The sequence below is a fragment of the Felis catus genome, chromosome D2 (assembly GCF_018350175.1).
Source record: "Felis catus isolate Fca126 chromosome D2, F.catus_Fca126_mat1.0, whole genome shotgun sequence".
Taxonomy (NCBI): domain Eukaryota; kingdom Metazoa; phylum Chordata; class Mammalia; order Carnivora; family Felidae; genus Felis; species Felis catus.
Genome location: NC_058378.1, coordinates 78,948,740 through 78,963,299, shown reverse-complemented (window position 1 = coordinate 78,963,299; position 14,560 = coordinate 78,948,740). Strand labels below are relative to the sequence as shown.

The 14,560-nt window shown below is 48.2% G+C and overlaps 1 protein-coding gene across 2 annotated transcripts in view; it reads right to left on the bottom strand.

Moving 5' to 3' along the window:
• Positions 1-3,393: 3,393 nt before the first annotated feature.
• BUB3 (BUB3 mitotic checkpoint protein) overlaps positions 3,394-14,560 on the bottom strand; it is a 74,505-nt gene continuing 63,338 nt past the window's right edge. For both annotated transcript variants that reach the window (XM_045040790.1, XM_045040788.1), the window contains exon 8: positions 3,394-3,631. In XM_045040790.1, coding sequence (XP_044896725.1) covers positions 3,409-3,631 — 223 coding nt within the window. In that variant the 3' untranslated portion in view covers positions 3,394-3,408. The remainder of the gene's footprint in view (positions 3,632-14,560) is intronic.

Here is a 14,560-nt window from a genome sequence, read left to right as displayed (position 1 = left end):
ACCCAGACATTCAGGCGGAAATGTCTAGGAGGCATCTGGGTCTACATGTGGAGAACTCAAGAGAGGGACCCGAGCTGCAAGCACACAGGGGTAATTTAAGCGCCAGAGGAGAGCCACGGTGGCAGGGCAGGTGTGGAAGGGAGAAGAAAAGAGCAGAGGAGACACCCTGCAGAGCCAAGTGACAGAAAGAGGATGTGCATGTTGCTAAGGACCCATTTGGTTGGCGGCGACACAACAGTCAACTCAAACAATGAAGGAAAATCCATGAGGCCGAAAGAAATCCACGAGGCGCCAAGGCTTGACGAAGGGACTGGGCCGGGTCTGCGGCGACCCCTTTTCTTTCCATCACTCAGCTCGGCTTTCCTCGGTGTTGTTCCCCCAAAGGCTGGCTCCTGGAGCTACATCTTGCCTCAACAAAGAGAGAGCATCTCCGCCCCAGTGCAAGCCCTGAGTCCTTCCGTTTGAACGGGCTTGGATGGACGCCGACGCGTGAACCAGCCGCCCTGGCCGGCGGCACAGGAGGTGTTGATCGGCTTAACCTAGGTCATGGGCCCCACCCTTCAGGACTTGGGGTGGTATCGGCCTCTCCTGAATTTTAGGACTCCAAGGAAACTAGAGCTGGGAGAGAAAGGCAACTTGGTGCTCAGGGGCACAGAAAAGAGATCAGACTTCTAGATCCTAGAGGCCAGGGCAGAGAGGGGAAGGGGGAGGAAGGGGTCCAAAGGAGGTACGAACTTCCAGTTGTAAGATAAATGTAAGTACCAGGGATGCACTGTATAACATGACGGCATGCCCAGCTGGGTGGTACATAGGAAAGTCAAGAGGGGAGATCCCAGGGTGCCTGGGTAGCTCAGTGGGTTAAGCATCCGACTCTGGATTTCAGCTGAATCTCACAGTTCAAGGGTTCAAGCCCTATGTCGGGCTCTGCACTGACAGTGCAGGGCCTGCTTGGGATTCTTCCTCTCCCTCTCTCCTGCCCTCTCTCTCTCTCCCTCTCAAAATAAGTAAATAAACTTTAAAGAAAGAGAGTGGATCCCAAGAATTCTCATCACAAGGAGAATTTTTTTTCTTTTCTTTTTATTGTATCTGTATGAGATGATGGATGTTAACTAAATGTATTGTGGTGATCATTTCACAAACATGTATCAATCAAACCATCGTACTGGATGCCTTACGTATACAATGAGGCATGTTCATTATTTCTCAATAAAAGTAGGGGGGAAGTTATTAAAAATGCACAGGGAGCCCCCAACAAATGTCCATTGTCAGTGAACTAGCAGAAAGGAGGTTGGGATAGAAGACCCAAGGCCTAGCAAGAGAACCAGCCGAGAACAAAAAGTTCAGAAACCAGGGAGGAAAGGGTTTCAGGGAGAAAAGTTGTTACAAGGGCTCTGTGCCACCGAGAGGTCAAATAAGGAATAGGGATTAGAAGGTCTCCCGGGTCTGCTGATGAGGAAGGTAAGAACCTGCTTGCCAATCAGCAAATACTTCTCAAGACCCAACCCTTGCCCAACCCTGTACTAAATCCTGGGACAGAGTGGTGACCAAGACTAGAGTCTGGTGGGGAGGCAGACACGAACACGGAGGTAAGCACGGTCATCGAGGTGACGTGAAACATTTAGCAAGGACACCTAACACAAGCTGGAGGACGCGGGAGAGAGTTACCAGAAAAAAAGTAGCAGGTCAACTAACATGTGAGGGATAGTAGGAGTTGGGCGGGCAGAGGACAGAGAGTAGAGGGGTGGACTGGGAGTCAGGCTCGAGGCAGAAAAAGAGCGTGTGCAAAAAGCTCAGAGTCGAGAGGAAGGGTGTTATTGATAAGGAGCTGCATGAAGCTAGGTATGGCTGGTGCACAGAGGATGGGTCAACCGTGCCCCCATCCAACGCCCTGGATGGAAGAGACCAGAGCCTTTGGTACATCTCCAGAGGCCCGGCCCACCCAGGCCACAAATCATCTCTCCTCGTGTAGAGTTTCAAGTCAACCTGTGGTGCCAGTTGTCCCAGGGATCTCAAGGGAGGAGATGCAAGGCATTTGACGGTAACCTCCCCAGAGACAGGGGTCATCCTCTCTTTCGCCCATTGTCACATCCCTGGCACCTAGGAGGGTGCCAGAGACACAGTAGGCTCTCAGCAAAAAATAAAAAATAAATAAATAAAATAAAATAAAAATAGTGGGGTGAATAAAGGAAGCAAACAAGGAAGGAAGGATACCATTGACTTCCCTGCCTGGGTCACCCTTGCGGTCACCCTATCAAAAACAATAAATAACACAGGTTAGTGAACATACCTGGTGATCACGTTATTCCTAAAAGGTCCTAAGTTACCCTTGAGATCCTGTGTGGACGCTTTCATTTTGTTGGAAGTGTGGCCTTCGTTTGCCTGTCTCCCTTCATAACGAGGCCTCAGAGCAGGCAAGGATGGGGGTGGGAGAGGACGAAGATCTCATCTCCAAGCTCCACGTGATGCCTGCTATCTCCACGTGCTTTTTTCCACCTAATAAGAGTATTGTATCTTGAAATGGAGCTGGTCAGGATCTTTCCACCTTCCCTTTCAATGAGGCTGTAGTTTAATTAAAAGTAGAATAACATTTACATATATAATCATCACACCTCAACAAGAGGCAACTAAAAGCTTCTTGTGAGTGCACACGCTGCCACCTGGGCATAGGTTTCGAGAAGCATCCCTGAAGATTGGCTGGTTTTCTGTTTCGGTGGTATCGGTAGGCTAGATCACTACAAAACTTTGACGAATTCGCGTATGTGTCGGAGGATGAAAGGAGGTTATTTTCTAGTGTTGGTTTCTCGTATCTGCAACAAAATCGATCAGGATCCTCTGTATCGTAATCATTTATGTGCACACAAATGTTTAGCGTTCTTCGGGCTCTTCCAGGCAGCACTCTTCTGTTTGATTCCTAGAACAACTCAGCCAGGTGCGGAATGGGGAGGCATCGCCCCTCAACTATCAGTGAGGAAAAGAGAGGCCCTGCAAGGCAAGGTGACCCGTCCAAGGTTAACGGGGTGACCAAGGGCCAATTCTTACTCCAGTGCCCTTTCTACCACTTTCTGTCATAAGACAATACATCCTATAGTTTTCTGGAATCATTGTTTGCCAAAAGTTAGGTACGGAGTGATGTTCTTAGTGAAGAAGCCATAAGAGATGTGTATAAGATATTCATTACAGGACTTCAGGGAATGTTGGAAGGACCGTGGCTTAGAGAATGGGCTCTTGAGTAAGGCCGCCTGGGTTCAAATTCAGGCTTTGCCACAGAATTGCCTGCGTGAACCATGGACCAGTTACTTCATATCCCTATCCCTGGTGGACATCACCTGGGGTTGCTCCATTCCCTCAGGCTCCCAAGTCCTCCTGGATCCTGACTCCAATGCCCGCTTCCAGGGTGGCTAAAGCGATTTAAGCTAAGCCTATCAACTCGGTCCATCCCCCAGGCCGTGTCATTGATTCAGTCATGGCCATGTGACCCACGCTAGTCCACTCAGAGTGAGCCCCAGGATCTGGAGGGAATGCTGGGACAGAGACACCCCGCTGGGTGTGAAGAAGGAAGCACAGAATCCTGGGAGTCGCAGGCAGTCGTCTTGGGCTCCGGAAAAGAATCCACCCAGGAAGAAAGTGGCCCCTGTAGAAGGCAGAGCAGACACAGAAAAAAAGTGGGAGCCTAACAACACTGTTCACTGGCTGACTCAAACCTGCTATTAATTCTGGACCTTTCAGTTACTTGAAATAACAAATTAGTATGTGAGCCAATTTGGGTTGCATTGCAAGTGACCAAAAGCATCCTGACTGATTTACGTAGTCTCCAATGTAAAATAGCAATAAGTAATATTCATTCACCCCCACTAGTTTGTTGTGAGGCACAAATAAGGTAACACACGAGAATCCTCTGCACGGCCCCGTCCGTGGCGAGCCCTCTACTCCACCCACGGACAGCAGGAAACGTCTCGTCACCTTTTCCTCGCTGTGACATCTGGTTCTTTGTGCCAAAAAAGCCAAGCCTTTCCAATATAAATAGCACACGTAAGCCGAGGGCCCCAGACAGACTACACTTACCCACATTTTTACGCGTGGGCTCATTTAGGATGTGTTACTTTAAAATCGTGTCATATTAGAAACTGCCGTGGCAGGAGGGCAGGGCTATTTTGTCACAATCACATTGCTCGTCGTTTCCAGGCATTTGGTGATTTTACTACCTTTCCCCCCGTATCCCCTGGGTTGGTGTCCTTAACCTATTATGTAATGATATTTCAGGGTCTGGGAGATGAATTGCTCTCTGCGTAAAATACGGCAGTGGATCTATACCCCTAAGCTCTGATAATTAGTTTTTAATGTAACTCCAATTCTTTCGAGGAGATGTTTTTGCGCTCTAAAATCTTCTTAAAAGCATCCCTTAGGCTGAAATTAAGTTGGCAGGAGTGTCATGGAGGCCCGTGGCGAGGGGTGAGTCGCGCTCAGGTTACCAGCCAACCTGACATGATGCATGGGCCTTGGGCAGAGAGGGGCCGGCCCTCCTCTCGCCTCCGCGGCCAGGCCTGCTCCAGCCCGCAGCCGCCAAGGCAAAGGGCGAGAATGCACTTCATCACCCAACATGACACCCAAGTAATGGTTACAAATGGCTTTTCGAGAAGGGGGAGGCGGAGCGGGGGGGGGCGGCTTAGAGAGAGGATGGAAGTGAGCTGGGGGCGGGGCGGGGAGGTGGGCACCTACCAAGGCCTCCTTTTTCTCTGCATCGGAGGGCTCCTTTCTGTCTAAACGATTGTGGATTTCTCTTCTATTCGGTCAACGAATATTTATTTCAGTCAAGGCATTTAAAATTCATCAGGGACACAGCTGAGCTGTTCCTTAGGAGGAAATGCCAGATTCCTCCTACAAATGCTTAAGAGCTGCCGTGGCTTCCCAGCATCCTCCACTTCTTCCCCTCCTGGGCGAGCGGAAGCCCTCTCTCGCTTTGCCCCAGTATTCTCCAAATCCGGGTTTCTTGTTCTCTGCCAAGACCAACTGGCCGTTCTCTCTATACACAGGATCACGTACAGACCCAGGGGTCCCATAGCTGGGACATCATGTGTCACACTATTGCTGTTAGCAGCTCTGCAGGTAGTTCACCCATGATATGTTCAGTTGACTGCATAGACGAAAGCGAGCAGGAACCGGCATGAACATCAAGACCCAGAGGGGACGGGGTACCAGAGAAGGCCAAATTCTCTGTGAATTCCAAAGAAACTCCGAGTCCCCAAATGCCCAGCAAATCTGTGAAAACATTTCCTTGCCCTTTGCCTAAAGCTACTTGTAGAAAAAAAAAAAAAAACGCAAGGTGGTTTGAAAATAATACAAACTAGGGCACTTTTAGATCTTCAGACACTCACAGAGGCCCTTTCTCTCGGCAGGTCAGGGGATGCTTAGCGCTGACAGCTCTTGTCAAGATGGGCTGTGACTGTCCGGTCGGGGAGCCTGATGGGGGCAGGAGCCGCAGGACCACAGAGGCTTAGTCCGTCCTCGTGGGGTAAGGTCCCCACGACCGTGGACAGATTCCTAGAGAACCGGCCAGTCTTCCCTCTTCCTTGTCCTTTGCTTCATGCCTCGGGCAGAAGGCCGCTCGCCAGATAGCGAACGCTGAGGCTCAGGAAGGAGCCCCTGGGCTTCCCCTCCACACCGGCCCGGTCCTGGCTCTGTCCCCTGCCTTGTCCTCTGGCCTGCTTGGGGCAGCCACTCTCACCCCTCCCCTCCAGGGGAAGCCAGACAGGAGCACAACACCCCTTCGAGCATGCTCCAGTTTCAACACATGACAGCAGCAGGGAGAACACAGACTCTGGGCTGTGGCCAAATCTGCACCAGAAGGACTGACTGTCCACCACCTTTTCTCTGAATGGATGGCTCGGGGCGCCTGGGTGGCTCAATCCGTTAAGCGCCTGACTTCGGCTCAGGTCACGATCTCACAGTTGGCAAGTTCGAGCCCCGCGTCGGGCTCTGTGCTCAGAGCCTGGAGCCTGTTTCAGATTCTGAGTCTCCCTCTCTCTCTGCCCCTCCACCACCACCCCCCCACCACGCTCTGTCTCTCTCTCCTTCAAAAATAAACAAACATCAAAAAAAAATTAAAAAAAAAAAAAGAATTGATAACTCTACACTAGTCACTGAACTACACGAGTCACAGAATCACGAACCTCGAGTCCTAGACTAGCGGTTCTTACGCCTGGTGGCTTTAGAATCACTTGGGGAACTTTCAAACATCCCAATGTTCAGGCCACACCCTGAACAATTGATTCAAAAGTCCCGAGGATGGCCCCATGACATGCAGCGCTATTTTCCTTTTTTAAGTCCCCCAGATGATTCCAAGGGAAAGTTCAAAATTGAGAACCACTGGCCTAAAGCCAACGTCTCCGAGAAGAGTTCAGCATCAGTTCAGGACATATGGGAAGCTCTGAAGAAGTCACTTGTTTTATTATATATATAGGTATATATATATATATACACCTATATACCTATATATATATATACCTATATATATACCTATATATATAAAATATATATATAAAATACATATACAGACACATATACATATACATATACATATAAATAAAATACATATATATATAAAATATATATACATATATAAATACATATATATGTATATACATATATATAAAATATATATATAATACATATATATACATATACATAATATATATAATACATATATATACATATACATATACATATAAATAAAATACATATATATATAAAATATATATACATATATATAAATACATATATATGTATATACATATATATACATATATATACATATATAATATATATATAAAATACATATATATACATGTACATATACATATACATATACATATAAATAAAATACATATATATATATAAAATTTGTTGTCAAATTGGTTTCCATACAACACCCAGTGCTCATCCCAACAGGTGCCCTCCTCAATGCCCATCACCCATCACCCACTTTCCCCTCTATCAACCCTCAGTTTGTTCTCAGTATTCAAGAGTCTCTTATGGTTTGCCTCCTTCCCTCTCTGTAACTTTTTTCCCCCTTCCCCTCCCCGCTGCTTGCGATCAAATCGTTCCCAAAGAGAAGGGGAAAAAATTCACCACCACAACAAAAATCTACTGCCACCCACAGGGGGCTGTGAGAGAAACTAAAAGTTAGAGAAAAACTCCAGCAAAGGACGGGCACCTAGGTGGCTCAGTCAGTTAAGTGACCGACTCTTGATATCAGCTCAGGTCGCGATCTCATGGTTTCCGGGATTGACCCCAAGTCAGGCTCTGCGCTGATAGCACAGAGCCTGCTTGAGATTCTCTCTCTCTCTCTCTCTCTCTCTCTCTCTCTCTCTGCCCCTCCCCTGCTTGCAAAGGAGAAAAACATGCACATAATATATAAACTATGTCCTGAACTTATAAGAATCACTCCCAGGTCACTAAACAGACAACGGTGGTACTTATGAACCTGTTAGGGACCTTCTGTTGACGCCTGAGTGGGACAGAACGATGGACTTCCTCTAGTCCATCAGTTGAGGCCCATGCCATGTAACCCCACCCATGGGAGAACTCCCCTCCAAAAGAAGATACCATGGGTGGGTTTAGCTCTATTTGGAGTCTAAAGCAGGGAAGGAATATAGTTGCATCACTTGGGGACGATGGATGATATGACCCTTTTCCATCTCAAAAGAAAAGGTGATTTTCAAAAAAGGAAACAGCAGAGTATTCATGGTTAATAAGAAACCGGGGTTGTACAAAGGCTCGGGATCATTCAAATTGGTTCAAGCCTTTACGTGCAAATACATTCATCAGGACAGAAAGAGAACTTGTGGGTTTATTCTGAGAACGACTGTCAGTCAGTATTCACTGGAAAACAGGTCGAGATAGCATCGCCACTTTCAAATAAGTCGTACCCTGGAAACTCTGGGTTGATGAATTTGAATTTACAGCTTCCTAAAATTCTTATATGAATTAATTAATAAACAGCTGGCCCATCCAAATGGGGGCGGGGGGGGGGAAGCACTCACTGTCAGGAATCAACATGGAGTCACTCCAGAATTCACTCTAAACAAAAATGTTTTGTGCGGGGTTGCTAGACAAATAGATCAGGAAAAAACACAGAAATGGTACTGTGGCGTCACCAAGGCTACCTCCCTGGTAGCCTTGTGAACAAGGACACGGCATGTACCTTGAGGGTAATATCTGTACCTGGGGTGAGGTGAACCCCCAAAGCCACAACCCCGCTACCTGGTCAGTCCCCACCTCAAAAGACTGCTGCTAAATGTGAGAAGGCTCAAGTACCTGGGCCCATCCTAGTCACGGGGTGTCATCCTTCTTTCCCTTGTCTGTCTATCTACCTATCTACCTGAGGCAACTTACTTTAGAAGGTATGTGAGATAAGGTTATTAAAAACAGAATCAGGGGGCGCCTGGGTGGCGCAGTCGGTTAAGCGTCCGACTTCAGCCAGGTCACGATCTCGCGGTCCGTGAGTTCGAGCCCCGCGTCGGGCTCTGGGCTGATGGCTCCGAGCCTGGAGCCTGTTTCCGATTCTGTGTCTCCCTCGCTCTCTGCCCCTCCCCCGTTCATGCTCTGTCTCTCTCTGTCCCAAAAATAAATAAACGTTAAAAAAAAAATTAAAAAAAAACAGAATCAGAAAACCAAAACCACGACAAGGAAGAAGAAATGAATATGCCAACCAGAAACGTTTCTAAGAGTGACGATTAACTTTGACCCTGAGCTTCCCAGCAGCCAAGGCAAGAAGGGAAGCACGATTGGTTTCATTTGTGCCCACAGAAAGATGATCCACTTTTATCTTGGTACCAGATGTTGAGAAGAATCTGACAGTTGAAACCTCACACAGGGAATACAGAGTTTATCACAACAATGTCTTCAGTGAGGGTACCAGCAGTCACCGAGCCAACTCAGTATGGGACAGTTTGCAGGAAGTTTAATAAAAGACTACTTACAAAAGATTACTTACAAAGGGGCGGGGGTGGGGGGGTGCATGGAAGCCACGAGGAGTAGTGAACACTCCAGGGCCTGGTAGCAGTGAGGCTTGACCCCCTGGGCTGGAGGCAACTATAGAGGAATGCACCAGCCCAAGGCAACCTTGCAGAAATGGAGCTCACTCTCCTCCTGGCCTCCAGTCTCCTGCCAGGGCTCTCACGGAGCCCAACCGGAAGCCAGAAGGAGTCCCTCTGAGGCAGTCCGCACAGGCAGCCTCCTGGGGGTGAGGCAACTGGGACAAATGATTTCACAGAAAGTGCAAACAAGATTTGACAGCATTGCTTTTCAAATGAGAAAAGTGAGAAATGGATTTCCAACATAATTCAGAGAGGCCATTCTACAAGACCATATGCTAATGTGATGTGGGCAAGTCACTTGGTGATGATACAACACGATACAAAGAGTAGAATTTAGAATTCCCGGACTGTTGATGGACCACGTGTCCTTTGCACTATATGCTAAAATTGATACTTCCTGTTGTGGGGTGGGGGATGGTCCTGGTCATTGAGGAGCACCTGCTGGGATGATGTGTTCGGTTGGTGGCTGAAGATAGGTCTGTAAGCTTTAAGTGCCAAGGCAACAACTGGCAGGGTTCAGGAAACCTCTTTCAGAAAAAAGAGATTGGGGAGCCTGGGTGGCTCAGTCGGTGAAGCGTCCGACTTCAGCTCAGGTCACGATCTCACAGTCTGTGAGTTCGAGCCCCGCGTCGGGCCGTGTGCTGCCAGCTCGGAGCCTGGAGCCTGCTTTGGATTCTGCGTCTCCCTCTCTCTCCCTGCTCCTCCGCGCTCATGCGTGCGCGCGCTCTCTCTCTCTCTCTCTCAAAAACAAATAAACATCAAAAGAAAATTTTTTTTAATTTAAATTTAAAAAAGAGATTGTCTGGACTTCTGTGTCATTCGAGAGATGGAACAAGGGCCAGCGGTTTCAAGGTAGAAACAGATCAACTGCAGCTCCATAAAGGGAGAACCTTCTAAGGTTCTTTTGGGTCACCAAACTAAGGAATGGCCTTCTGAAAAATACAGATGGCCTCACAGCCTTCAAGTAGAGGCTGGAAGGAGACGACAATGGGATGAAGACAGTGGCCTGTGCTTGAGTGTTGACTTTTTCCCAAGCTCCTTGCTACACACTTGACAGGCATATATTCTTTTAATCTTCTAAGGATGCACTGATCTCCCCAATTTCAGAAGAGAACACCAAGGATTATGGCTGGTAAGTGACAGAGTCAAGGTTCTGTCCTGCTCATCCAACTGCAGAGCTCGCGTGTTCAACCAGGCTGCCTGTTCGTTCCCTCCTGCACAGAAGGGATTCCCACTTTCCATGGAAGGTTACACTAATCATCCCTCCTTAGTTCCTTCTGACTCCTGAACGGAATATAATTTTTTTAAGTTTATTCATTTATTTTGAGAGAGAGAAAGAGAGGGAATGTGCACGAGCGGAGGAGGGGCAGAGAGCGAGGGAGACAGAGAATCCCAAGTAGGCTCTGAGCGGTCGGCACAGAGCCTGACTCGGGGCTCGATCTAATGAACTATGAGATCAAGAGATGCTCAACTGACTCAGCCAGCCAGGTGCCCCTGAACTCAATATAATTGTGCTACAATTCAAGGATCATCTTGAGGGCATAAGGGCGAGATCCTTACAGGAAGAACTGATGTGGGTACAGGTGAAAGAGGAAGGACATTCTAGGTAAGGAACCAGGGACAGCTGAGGCAGAGCCACAAGGACCAGAGACAAAAACCGCAGCGGCAGGACGACTAATTTTGAGCCAGGGCACAGTAGGCCTTCACTTTGGAACAGGTGGCTGGGGCGAGACTATAGAGAGCACTGAATGCCAAGTCAGGATTTTAGATTTTATTGGTGGGTAAAAGAAAATCGTTGTAAGTTTTAGGGCAGAAGAGTGCCAGATAAAAGCACCATTTTAGAAAGATTAGGCTGGCAGTGGGGTGGAGGATAGGTTACAACAAAGATACTTGGGAAGGGGGAAGGCCATTCAGGAAGTAATGGAACAGTCTACCAATAAGGTGTGAAGGCGAGATAAGAAAGGAGTCAACAATAAGTACTCAGCATCATATCATGGTTGCATTTCAAGCTAGGGATTCGCCTCAGGGCTAAGAACAAGACGGCATATCTGTGCTGATCTCTGTGGTCAAGGAGGTGAGCTGGCTTTGCTATAGTTAGCACATGCACCGCACCCCTTCTTGGAGCAGCTGGTCAATTAAATAAAGTGGACCTGATCATCTTCTGTAGTAGATGCCCTTGGGATATCCTGATAAAGCCCAGCGAACCACACCTTCTAGTGTCCAAGTCTTAGCCCCCTCCCCTTAAATCTGGGCTGAGCCTGCAAGCATTCTAACCTATGAAATGCAGAGGTGACATCATGCCCGTTCTGAGCCTAAGCCTACAGACGGCTTGGAAGTTTCTGCTTTTTGCCTCTCGGGAGGCCTGTATCACCATGTGAGAAGTCTGGCTCGGCCACGCTGCTAGAGACACCAAGTGGAAAGGCCACATGGGGAGGTGCTGGGGACAGAGAAGCCCTGAGGCCCCCTGGAGGAGGAAGGAACCCAGATGCCAGGGAAGCTGGCACAGCACCAGAGCCTGCCTTTCTAGCTGAGCCACCAGCTATGAGTAAAGAAGCCGCTATGGCCATTCCAGCCCCGGTGGAAATTGAGTAGAAGACAGACAGGCGGACTCTCCTGTACTCTGTCCAAACTCTCAATCCACAGAACCATGAAGAGCGATTAAGTGGTTGTCCTTTCAACCTGCTAAGTTTGGGGGTAGTTTCCTGCACGGCAATAGGTAACTGAAACAAAAGCCTCCCAGGCTGCTTCTGTGAGAGCTACTTCTCTCAACCCAAGAGGAAGGGCCCCAGCACAGCCTTGTTGGTAACACTTAACTCCATCTCTCGCCATACGTGATTGGTCGTGGGATGAAATCTAGCATTAAAGCTGGGAGAGATCAGTCTTGGTCCCTGAGACCAGCAGGAATGGAGGCAGATCAAGTCTCAGAGTTGTGGGACAGCCATCTGCAGCCACGAGGAGACAGTGAGAGCAAAGTTGAAAAGGTGGTGGCCTCCCTGCACATGACAGTGTCCAGTTCCTGCTTCTCCTCCCTCACAAGGCCCCGCAGTAGTTCGGGGAACAGAATCACTGGGTTGTGAAACACAATCCTACTTTTAGCCACTCTAGTGTGTAGTAAGTTGCTCTGACTAGCAACCAAGAAAACAAATCTTAAAACTAAGCCATCCTCCCATCCACGCCTTCCTCACAAAAGCAGCCAGCTGTTCCCCTGAATTGCACCTGTTTGCACCAAACACAGCTCAATTGGGTTTTAAGGGTAGAGAAAGGGACCGATCCATAGGCCACGGGACTAAGGAGACCACCCCGCCTAGACCACCCTGAGAGGTTCTCCAATCAGAACCAGAAAAGGACCGCCTCAACCTGGAAATAGCCATTTCTTAGTCATGTCAGAGAATCCAGCAGCTCTAAGAAAGCAGCCACTTGGCCCTGTACTTCAAAGATGCTCCAGAAACACGTAAGCAGACAGAGCAGAAGGTTGTCATGACAGATGTGATCATAAAGTCCCCACCAAGTGGAACTTCAAGCAGATTAAACTTATCCAACCTGGCACAGAGGTGGAAGGTCGAGACCCATTCTTCACGCCAGTCTCATCACTGGCAGGTTAATGGAAGCTACTCGTTACTCTCAACTTTCACCCGGCAGCTTCGTCCCCTGAGTTGTTCTCAGGCAGTCAAGCCATGACCACAGGATCTGGGCAATTTGGTTAAACTGCCTGGACATTGCGAAGCGTGTCCTGATGTGTGACAAACGGGGAGAGACATCCGCATGATAAAGGTTTACTGTGCTCTAGGGTGTCTTTCCACTCTGAATGCCTGACCCTTCTGAGGAAATGACTGAAAGTTGATTTACTCATGAACTTTTGTTTGTTTGTTTCCATTCAGACCTTCTCCTCCAGGGAAGGATGTTAGTAGCAGAGCAGATGATATCAACGTCTCTTTCTCCCTATCCTATGCCTTGGTCATCCTGGAAGAGAGAGTTATCATGTGGCTGTTTCAAAGGCTGGAAACATGTACTTGATTGGCGATTAAATGACCTGCATTTATTTTTTTTTTTAATTTTTTAAAATGTTTATTTTTTTTAATGTTTATTTATTTTTGAGAGAGACAGAGATAGAATGTGAGTGGGTTGGGGCAGAGAGAGAGGGAGGCACAGAATCCGAAGCAGGCTCCAGGCTCTAGCCATCAGCACAGAGCCCGACGCGGGGCTCGAACTCACGAGCTATGAGATCATGACCTGAGCGAAGTCGGACGCTCAACCGACTGAGCCCCCCAGGCACCCCAAATGACCTGCATTTAAAGCAGCCTTGAGTCTCTCAATAGAACACCTCCTTCCTACAACTACTTTGTGTATAGAACCCCACAATTCCCAAAGTACTTTCACATATGATTGTTTTTGATGATGATAGCTAACACTTGGAGAGTAGACCCTCTTCAAATGCTTTTCATCCACGAGGGCATTTCGGCCTTACAGAAGCCTTATTAGGTAGGGATGTGATCATCCCAATGTGTAGATGAGAAAACTGAGGCTCAGGGTAGTTATTTGCCCTCAAGGCCATATGACTAGGAAATGGCAGAGACACCCTGCAGGTTTCCCCAACTCTAGAACCTCCTTCTTGAGCTGTTCCCTATCTACAGGTGGATGCTTCAGTTGAAGGATGGCAGGGAGACATCTGACCTCGCTGATGATAAGCTGGGAACTTCTCAGACCTTCTCTGCCGCTCCATCCTGCAGCACTTGCCCCATGGCTGGCCTACCCTGGGGGACTGGCAGGAGGAGGAAAAGGAGATTGGAGGTTACAGAGGAGCAGGGGACAAAATCCATGTCCCCATCCTGCTCCTCACCCCAGAGCACACTCTGAGCTTGAAACCTCTTCTGTAGGAAGGTGGAAAAGCCAAGAGGAACACCTGAGATTCTCTCTAATATACAAATAACTCCTGCCCTGTGCCCCATCTGAGGTCACAAAAGACTCTCTCCTCTGCTTTCCCAGCCCCTATGTCTCAGTAATTGGTCTACACTTGTGTTTCTCCATCGGGGTGATTTTGACCCCAGAGAGGGCATTTGACAAGATCAGGGACATTTTTAGTTGTCACCTCAAGGGAGTGGTGCTACTGGCACCTAGTAGGTAAAGACCAGGGATAATGTTAAACATCCTACAATGCACAGGACAGCCCCCACAGCAAAGAATTATCTGGTTCAAACCATCAGTAATGCCATGATGGAGAAAGACATCCCTACACCAATCTAGATCCCATTGGACCCTCCTCAACAGCTTCCAGGGCGTCCACAGCTCAAGTAAAAGCCCTTTAGTAGACTGCCCAATCAGGGGCACAGAAATGGATTAAGGGGGACACCCCTCATGTCAGACCCAGGAGTGGAATGGGACGATGGGTGGAACCATCTAAGACCAAGGGCCGGAAGAGGCAGCTCCAACCCATTTCCACTGTGGAGGGAAAGAATTAGCATCACTGA